At 44.2% G+C, this 9,806-nt stretch overlaps 1 protein-coding gene across 1 annotated transcript in view; it reads right to left on the bottom strand.

Moving 5' to 3' along the window:
• LOC103811550 (latrophilin-3-like) overlaps positions 1 to 9,544 on the bottom strand; it is a gene marked incomplete at both ends in the record, with an annotated part of 34,290 nt that extends 24,746 nt beyond the window's left edge. The window contains 2 exons of the mRNA XM_009084534.1: positions 6,832 to 6,935; positions 9,239 to 9,544. Of these exons, the coding sequence (XP_009082782.1) occupies positions 6,832 to 6,935; positions 9,239 to 9,544 (410 nt within the window). The remainder of the gene's footprint in view (positions 1 to 6,831; positions 6,936 to 9,238) is intronic.
• Between the last annotated feature and the right edge of the window lie 262 nt (positions 9,545 to 9,806).

Here is a 9,806-nt window from a genome sequence, read left to right as displayed (position 1 = left end):
ACTCTTTCCATTCCAGCTGTGTGCATGAGAGGGGTGTCCAAAATGATGGCTGTGTGTGACATGGTAATGCTCATTTCCCCAATTTTTTTGAGCATTTTCCACTGAAATTGAAGTGTCTTTTGTGCAGTCCCGGCAAACCCAACTTCTGTTATCAGTCTCAAATCTTGGCTGAATATTCCAGGGCTAAGATATATCTCTGGTCTCTTATAACAACATGACTGAGCCCCTTTTTTTGGTTAATTCTACATAATGCTCAGCAAAGCTCACTGCTGCCCAAAAGGATGCATTATTAACTTACTTTCCTTCTATAAAGCACTTCTTCACATCTTCCTCTTCCTTACTGCCACATGGAAGACAAGTTCTTCGTGAGTTACTTCTTCCAAAACATGTAATATTCTTTAGCCCAAACACTACATAGTTACATAGAAACACAGAAAAACCCTTGCAGGTTCTTCATGGGTGAGGCTGTCATGGAGAGGCAAGCATGCAGCAGAGGAAAAACGTACAAGTAACCAACCTTTCTACTGGGAAGCTCAAGAACAATAAAGTGAATTAAAAAAATATATGTCTGATTTGAGACTACTTTTAAAAATTTTCTATCCTGATTATGAAAGAAATAATTTAAAAACAAAAAAGGGTTCTGGGCTAAAAGAAAACATTCTGTTTAAAACTAATTGCATTTCTGGGGTTTTTTTGTGATTTTTTTTCTTTTACAAATTGATTATGTGTAGTCTTGGAACACTAATTTGAAGGAGAGAAAAATGCCAATAAACAAAATAGTTATAGAGCCCTGCCAAAAAAAAAAATTGCTCCCCTCTTCCATTTGAGCATAATGGCAGGATTCTGGCCAGATTTAGAAATGATCATTGGCACACCTGAAGTCACACTGTGCAACACTAGGTTAATATTTTTCAAGTTTGTACCACTACCTTGAGTCTTCTTATGACTGAAAAGGCTGTGAAATAATAGCTGTTGGAGAAGACATATCTTCCTGCCTATTTTGTGTATGCCAAAGAACAGAAGCAGGGAGTTTTGACTGGAAAGGCTAACAAAGACCCTCCTGCAGCATTGCTCGCTATTTTGACCCTAACTTTCTCAGAGGAAACTGACTGCAGAAAAGGACAGTAGAATAAAAACAAGAGAAATTGCAAAAAAAAAAAATTTAAATATTTAGGGAAGGAAATTCAGAAGAAATAAGAAAGATGCTGGGAAGGGAGTGAATGTGCTGATACCTCAGTGGTCATAAAGGCAAAAACATTCTCCTGCAGCCTGAGACTGACAGATATACAAAAGTAAAAGATGGTATGAAAGACTGAACTAGGATTTTTAATAGTGACATACAAATGGACCAGTCAGCTGGAAAGACCATGGAGCTGACGTTGGAAGGGACAAACATCTGACAGGTTTCATCAGGCACCAATTAGCTGCCAGAAGTCAAGTAGCAAAGGCTGTAACAGGGGCTGTGGGCTAACTTCTGACACTGCAAAGGTTTCATGGCCTTCTTCTTTCCCGGGCAGATTTCAATATACATGTGTGCATTCAGAGGGAAGAGTCAGAGTATATCTACTATGCTCTTTCTTTTTTTTTTTTTGAAGATGAACATTCCATTCAATTTTCTTTTATTGATTGATAACTAACTAGTTAAACACATGTTATGCAACAGAGAGTTGGATCACTGCACTCCATACAGAGATAGAGAACACTAAAAAAGTGGTTTTGAAACTATGGTATTCAAACAACTTAAAACACATGTAATATCCCTTTAGTAATCTGCCACCCATGACATCTGCTCCATCCAGTACATGATGGTGCTCTGAAAACAGACTGTCAAAAACAACATGGACAGAGGATTTCATCATGGTGTCTTCAGGACTTTGCTCTTGGGCCTGAACATGATGATGTGGTAATGTCCTACACTAAATTGCACTCCCTCTGCAGCACACACTCAAGCAGATCTACAAGATCTGAGGAGGGTACTCTGCTCAGTTCACCTGCTCTTTGTGACTACATGACCTAGGCCATTCAGGAAGACATGGGTGGCATGTGCTTTCTATATACAGATTGAGGGGTTTTGTGCATTCATGAAGGACATAACACTTTCTGCTCTGCTACAAAAGAGGCCTCTTCTCTTTCAAAGGCTTGAAGCTGAATGTAGTGCTCCTCCCAGGCAGCACCCACAACTGAAAGCTGCAGCAAGGAAGAGATATTTTCAGGCAAGTCACACTGTGGGCTAAGGACAGTACTAATGAAAGCAGGAGGTAAAACAAACAGGCTGAGACTGAATATATGACCTCATGATCAGGACCATGCAATGTATCCAAAGTTGACCTTTTTGTTGCCTGTTACTGTTTGACTCTAGAAATAACCCAGGTAGAAGTGCATAATTCAATCCCACTGGCAAGTTAATTCTCCTGCTATGTTACAAGGGCATGGTAGGCACCAACAATAAAGTTAAAGTAAATGTCAGGAGGCCAATGAATTGCTGAAGTGAACATTTGTTCTGATCTTCCATCAAGCACAATAACTCTAATAGAAGCTAAGATATGGCTGTAAAACCTAATACCGTGATGCAAGCAGGCAAACACCCAATCTACAGTCTGAGCGTAGCAGGAGAAAAAAGAGAAGTAAGAAATAATCCTTACTTCACTATAGCAAGCACAACATTTCCCTATCATCTCTTCTGGCTTGGCTGAAATGCCTCCAGGGGACCCATCTCCCTTCTTTCTGAGTTGTTTGGACCCAGCAGGTGACAGAAGAGATTTTTGGGAGACAAAGATTAGGAATGAAGACATGCTGAGCAGGTATGAAGCCTAGCTGCCAAAAAAGTTATTTTTACCTGTTTTGTAAGCTGTGCTGCAGCTCCAGCTGCTGCAGGACCAGTGGCCAAGGAGGACCCGGATCAGCTAGGTGTGCAGGAAAGCTGAGCAGCAGATTGTGACCGCCCCTGTTCTCATGGCACAGCTGGAATACTGCCTCCTCTACCTGCCCCCATAGCAACAAGAAGAGAAGCTGACTTCGCTTAGACGAGGAGGGCTCCTTTTTCAGCTTTAGAGAGGTGCTGGAGCAAATCTGCAAGCTTGGGGCAGGGAAATACCCCATCCATGGTAGGGATGTGGGAAACCAGTGCTTGATTTATGGATGAACTCCATCTCTAAGTGCAGTGATGATTTTCAAGCCTCTTGCTTGGGCAGGAAAACTAAGTGGCTATTGGTTACTTCGTAAGTAATTTAAAACGGTGTTTACTGTAAGGATTCTACTGAATCTTAAAGGCAGGACATCCCCATGTGCCAAAAGATAAGTCAGTGGGGAAGAAGACTAGCCTGGCTGAACAGAGAGCTTTGGCTGGAACAAAGGAGCTTATGACATCTGAAAAAAGGGTCAGGCAACTAAGAAGAACTACGAGGATGTCGTGAGGTCATACGGGAAGAAAATTAGCAGAGCCAAAGCTCAACGAGAACTTAATCTGTCTAGTGCCATAAAAGACAATAAACATGTTTCTATAAATACACTCACAACAAAAGGAGAGCTAAAGAAAATTTCCATCCTTTATTGGATGCAGGGGTGAAACATATTGGCAAAGTTGAGGAAACAGCTGAGGTGGTAGCTAATGCCTTGTTCGTCTCAGTCTTTAATAGCAAGATCAGTTTTTCTCAGGGTACCCAGCCCCCTGAGTGGGAAAACAGGGATGGGGAGCAGAAGGAAGTCCCAAAATCCGGAAGAAAATGGGCAGTGACCTGATATACCACTTAGACACACACTAGTCTATGGGGCTGGATAGGTACCCAGGGTACTGAGGGAACTTGCAGAAGAGCTCCCTGGGATGTTTTTCATCATTTAGCAGCAGTGCTGGATAACTGGGGATGTCCTAGTGGACTGGAAGTCGAAAACATGATGTAATATCATGAAGTAGATCATCTTGAGTGCCCTCATGTTGCATGTGCAGGACAAACAGGGGATCAGGCCCTGACAACATGGGTTTATGAAAGGCAGATCGTGCCTGACCAACCTGATCTTCTTTCATGACCAGCTGACCCACCTAGCAGATGAGGGAAAGGTTGCGGATGTTGTCTACCTAGACTTCAGTAAAACCTTTGTAGCTGTCTCTCACAGCATTCTCCTGGAGAAACTGGCTGTTCATGGCTTGGACAGGTGCACTCTCTGCTGGGTAAAAACTGTCTGGATGGCTGGGCCCAGAGTGTAGTGGTCAATGGAGTTAAATACAGCTGCCAACCGGTCACTAGTGGTGTTTTCCAGGACTCAGTAATGGGGCCAGTCCTGCTTAATATCTTTATTGACGACTCGGACAAGGGGATCCAGTGCAACCTCTGTCAGTTTGCAGATGACAGTAAATTGGGTGGAAGGGTACAAAGGCTCTGCAGAGGGATCTGGACAGGCTGAATTGATGGGCTGAGGCCAACTGCTTGAGGTACAACAAGGCCGGGTTCTGGGTCCTGTCATTGTATCAAAACAACCCTATGTAGCATTACAGGCTTGGGGCAGAGTGCCTAGGAAGCTGTCTGGTGTAAAGGGATATGGGGGCTCTGATTGACAGACAGCTAAACATGAGCCAGCAGGTGGCCAGGAAGACCAATGCAGTAATCATTCCCCTGTACTCAGCACTGGTGAGCTGCACCTTGGGCACTGTGTTCAGTTTTGGGCCCCTCACTACAAGGAAGACATTGAGGCGCTGGAAAATGACCAGAGAAGGGCAACAAAGCTGGTTAAGGGTCTAGAGCACAAGTCCGATGAGGAGAGGCTGAGGGAGCTGGGGATGTTTAGCCTGGAGAAAAGGAGGTTCGAGGGGACCTAATAACTCTCTACAACTACCTGAAAGTCTCTTCTCCCTGGTAACAAATGTTAGGACAAGAAAAAAACACCTGAAATTGCAGCAGGGAAGGTTTAGTTTAGATATTAGGAAAAATTTCTTCACTGAAATGGTAGTGAGGCACTGGAACAGGCTGCTCAGGGGAAGGGGTTCACTCACCACTCCTGCCACTTAGGAGCATGGTTTAGTCTTTGCTGGACTCAGCAGTGCTGACTTGATGATATTAGAAGTCTTTTCCAGCCTCTTTTCCAACCTAAATGATCCAATGAATGAAAACGCCAAAACAAACCCCTAGGCAAGCCTGGCAGGGGTTTCCCTTCAAAAGTCACTCCTGGAAAATCTTGATAGCCCCAACTAGAGGTTGGTCACATATCCCAAGATCCCAGTGGATTCCCACTCAGGCAAAATGCTTAGATCCAGAGTCATCTGGCATGTTCCCCATGTCTTTCCACTGACTGGTGGAAGGCTCTCAAAGCTGAACATAACTAAATACCCCCAGAAAAACAAAAATTCCGTTCCAATTTCAACCTGCTGGGCATTTCTGAAAACCTGGCTGTTCAATTTTAGCCTGCTTTCAAAGAATGTGACAAATTAAACAGGGTTCATATAGCTGGGGGTTCAAATAAAATAAGCCTAACCTCGACAGAGATTTCATCAGTGCAGTCTATTATTTCTCTCTGTTAATGGCCTAGTCATCTCCACCAAGCAGCAAGAGGTCTCCCAACTGCCTGGGTGAATTATGGCTGGAGTAAGTAATATTAACCCCTCCAGGATAAGCATGTAGGTCATAAAACAAAAGCTGCACAGCTGCTAATGCCAGCAAGGCAGTCTTTAATAATCAACTAGCTGAGCATATGGCAGGCGAGATGCTCACCTTCCTGGGTGGGACAGAAGAACCACTGGCTTTGTAGTGGCTGCACTGTATCACAGTAGCTCCACATTAATTGACATCTTCCCTTCCTTTGGGGAGGGATGGTTATAAACAGAAATGAAGGGAGATAGATTTATCCTTATTATTATCCCTAGATAATTGGAGGCATAGGTGCTAGCAATTTGCAGGTTGATGAGCTTAGGTTAAGATGGGGGACATGGAGAATATTGAAGAATCTTGTCTGTAGGGTGCCCCATGTCATTCACAAGTGAGCACGGGCTCTTTGGGAGTCCAGTGTTGCTATCATGCAGCAGCACAGCTAACTTGCAGTTCAGAGACTTGTTCACTCTGGCTAAAGGAGTGAATAAATCCCCACAAATTGCTATAATAAAGATTCTGCCCACAGACTCTGTGGTGTAAACACACATCTGGTCTCTGTTTGTAATGAAATCAGCTGAAAGCACCACTGTGCATTAATAACATTAACATGCTCAACATACTGCTACCAAATAAGCTCTGCTTGTTTTGAACTTCTATTGTCACATGTTAATGTATTTTTAACACTGATAAATGATGAAGCGCTAGAAAACATTCATCAAGGGACTTAAGAGTCAAAAGATATGCATTACTGGAGCATTGTTTTCTATTCCATCAGTTCTTTTACAATCTGGGCAGAAGTTAAAAACAGAAAGTCAGAGGCAAAATGCAAACATACTGACCCTGCTTTTTTCTGCTAGAGATTTCTTAAGTACAGGGCTTATCCTGTGCTTGTGTGACATGAAAAAATCCTTGAGGATGCCTGAAAGGGAGTTTCCTTCTGCAACAAGTTGGGATTTTCCTTATCTCAACCTACCTTCTCCTCCCTCTTCCACCTTTTCTTGCCACAAACAAGAAATGTCATTCACTCTAGTTTAATTCCACTCTCCAGTGCCTCTCCTTCACCTTCCCTTACCCTCTTTGCCTTAATTTCCATAAGACACTTACAGTCTTGCTTTCTCCTTGCAATTCCTGGCTATTATGCTGACTCATGCCTTACGGGTTACTGTAAATCCCCTTGGGTTCCCTGTGTGAAAACAGGGAGCTAAGGAAGGTCACTACTATACTCAGAATGGTCAGCACACAGGAAGGGTTTTACCTTCTGAGTGATGTGGTTGATCCAGGGCGAAGAGCAGTTGCTAAGATCAGGTCCTTGGGGCTCCCAGACACCATCTGGTGCAAGACACCGTAAAGTTGCAACACCTGCAATAGGAAAGCTGCTGTGTTCAGTGTTATTTGTTGCATTTTTCCCCCAGCACCACATGTCACAAGATTAATTTCACAATGACAGATACCTCATGCAAAGCCCAGGAGCTTATTAGTGCTCAGGTCCTTAGTAGGACACTTCTGAGTTATCTCAGGGTCCCATCTTCTTGGAGCTTAGGGGCCCTAAGACATAAAAGGCCCATGAGGTAGTGCAGGAATATTATTTCCAATTTGCCAAACAGAGACTACAGACAGAGGACTTTGCCTTAGGCCAGGCAAGAAAGCTGCCAGGGACTAAGAAATTGAAACTAGATCTCAAATGCTGAGCCAGCACCTTGAGTGCTCTGCCCCACTGTTGGTGCCTTGGGATCAGTCCCTGTGCCTCAACTTCCTTATGAAGATTTTATGGCTCTGACTCATCATTAAACCATTTGGCTGGATGCACAAAAGTTTGAATGCTACAAATGCCAAGATGTAATGCTTGGCTTCACTGTCAAAAGGGACTTTATAGAGGAGAGTTTTGTTTGGAAAGGGCTGCCCAGTCCCTGTTGCAAACAACAGCAAAGCACCTTAGGCCCTTTCAGACAAAGAGAAATGCATATGAAATTGTGCAGTTAGAGATCTTTAAAAAGCAAAAAAGACATTACACATAAATAAAAGACTGCATCCTATAAAGTTCTCTGCCCTGCAGAGCCAACCTCTTCAGCAGAGGGGCGAAATACAGGCTAGGTCTGACAGTAGCTCTGATTAAAACTAGTGAGAGTTTGTTCATGCCTTCAAAGGGTGTTAGAAGCGGCCCACTGCTAATATACCACAGCTTTTAACAAGTTGCATGAATCACTGAAATTAGAGATGGGAAAGGTTTATTGCACACCCCTACCAATAAGTTGGGCTTTTTTTTCCTTAGCTTTTTTCATCCAGTCCTTAGCTCTGGTGCTTAGGAAAGGGCTCCCTGCATCCAGTGTTCATTTTCATTTTTCATCTTTTCTTTACTTTTCACAGCTTCAGTTCAGAATATCCTTTCCCCTCTCTGAGAACCAAATGATACTTTTTGCATTAATTTTACCAAGTGAGGCTGGGAAAGATAGCAAAAATGTTCTTTACCTATTCTCACCACTGACACCTTCCCATGCTTCTCATACTTTAACATATATTTTATCAGGCTGTCCTCACCAAATTCAAGAGAGAGTCGGTATTCATATACACAGGATTCAATGGCTCCCCAGGAATGGAGAATTAACAGAGTCTCCTTTGTGAGCCAGATCCCTCAAGCCCTTATTGTCATGCAATTTCCTCTACTTTCTGATTTCTTCTTGGCAAGCAAGTCTGGACATCGAGACTAGTGTGAAAAATAAATATTTTTAGAAAACTGCATTTGTTAAAAGACAGCAAACGGAACCATATGCCAAAACCTATTATTCATTTGATTGTGTTTTAAATTGAACAGAAAACTTCCAAAAGCAATTGAAAGAAAAGAGTAGAAGAAAAAGAGCAAAATCCAATAGGAAATAAACAATTTTGAAAGATTTGTTTCCCCGCTTCTTTCCCAGCTGATCATACTGGATGCTGGCTGCAGTTTGAAAAGTAACTCACACTGGTTCAGGGGTGCAAGCTGGGAATACCTGTGCTCTGAAATGCTGGCTACAGTGCAGCACAGACCTTCAAAATTCAAAAAGAGTAGAAGAAAAAGAGCAAAATCCAATAGGAAATAAACAATTTTGAAAGATTTGTTTCCCCGCTTCTTTCCCAGCTGATCATACTGGATGCTGGCTGCAGTTTGAAAAGTAACTCACACTGGTTCAGGGGTGCAAGCTGGGAATACCTGTGCTCTGAAATGCTGGCTACAGTGCAGCACAGACCTTCAAAATTCAAGTTTTTTTATTTCCTCTCCCCTCCCTGCCCCAAAACCAACAAAGCACTCGCCATCAACAAATCAGTCAGTGAGTCCAGGGACTATGAATATAGGCAAAACCAGAGTAACAGGTGGATCATACATCACTTCTGGAGGCAGAGGCTCTAACAGCACATCAAGCGCAACCCCTCAAGGTCATTAGTACTGGTACTCTCCTTTGGCCAGATGCTAAAGATCCTGCACAATGTGCTTGACATATTGAGACTTCATCCCCAGCCAGCTGCTTGCCAAACCTCACCACAGCAATGCAGACCTGAAAGAAGGCATCAGCGTGCTCCACTGGTGAAAGCACGTGCCACAGAGGCCCATGGGTGGCCTGGCTGCATACTCGCAACCTGCCATGGGCAAATGGAGACAGCTTGCTGTGTCCTCCCACCCCTTGACTCACCTATAGAGCCCATGGGACATGGCTGCTTGGCCACTTGGCCCTGCCGAGTCCGAGACCACATGATCTCACGGGCTTCCATGGGGTCACAGCTCTCTGTGCCAGCTGGGGGCAGCTGGGAGAAGGCAGGTGGCAGGTGTGTGGTCATCTCATCGGGGATGTCGGCCATGGGCGATGGTGTGCTGGTGCTCCTGTTCCTCCTGCCCGAGGCCGAGGTGGTGGTGGTGCGGCCGGTGGTGCTGGTGGCTACCTGCGGTGTGGTGCTGACAGTGGTGCTCCCTGGGCCCAGAGCCCCTGATGTTGACACTCCTGAAACAAAGCAGAGCTAGTTAAAGACAGGAAGGAAAAAGGACTCAAGCCTAGGTCCTAAGGACGCTCCCTTTGATGACTCCAGTGGCCTGCAGGGCGTATTTGGAGCTACAGCCATGGCAATGCCTGCTGCACAGCCAGCTTTCAGAGAGAAGCTGGAGCAAACAGCAAGAGAAGCACACAGGGGGGTAATGACCACTAGAGCACAACAGGTTTTCCAAAAGCACTAGCATCTGATGAAAATAAAGCAGCACTTTATGCC

This window comes from Acanthisitta chloris, unplaced genomic scaffold (genome assembly GCF_000695815.1).
Source record: "Acanthisitta chloris isolate BGI_N310 unplaced genomic scaffold, ASM69581v1 scaffold27531, whole genome shotgun sequence".
Lineage (NCBI taxonomy): Eukaryota > Metazoa > Chordata > Aves > Passeriformes > Acanthisittidae > Acanthisitta > Acanthisitta chloris.
The sequence above is the reverse complement of the archived record's forward strand: the minus strand, read 5'-3'. Positions and strand labels throughout refer to the sequence as shown.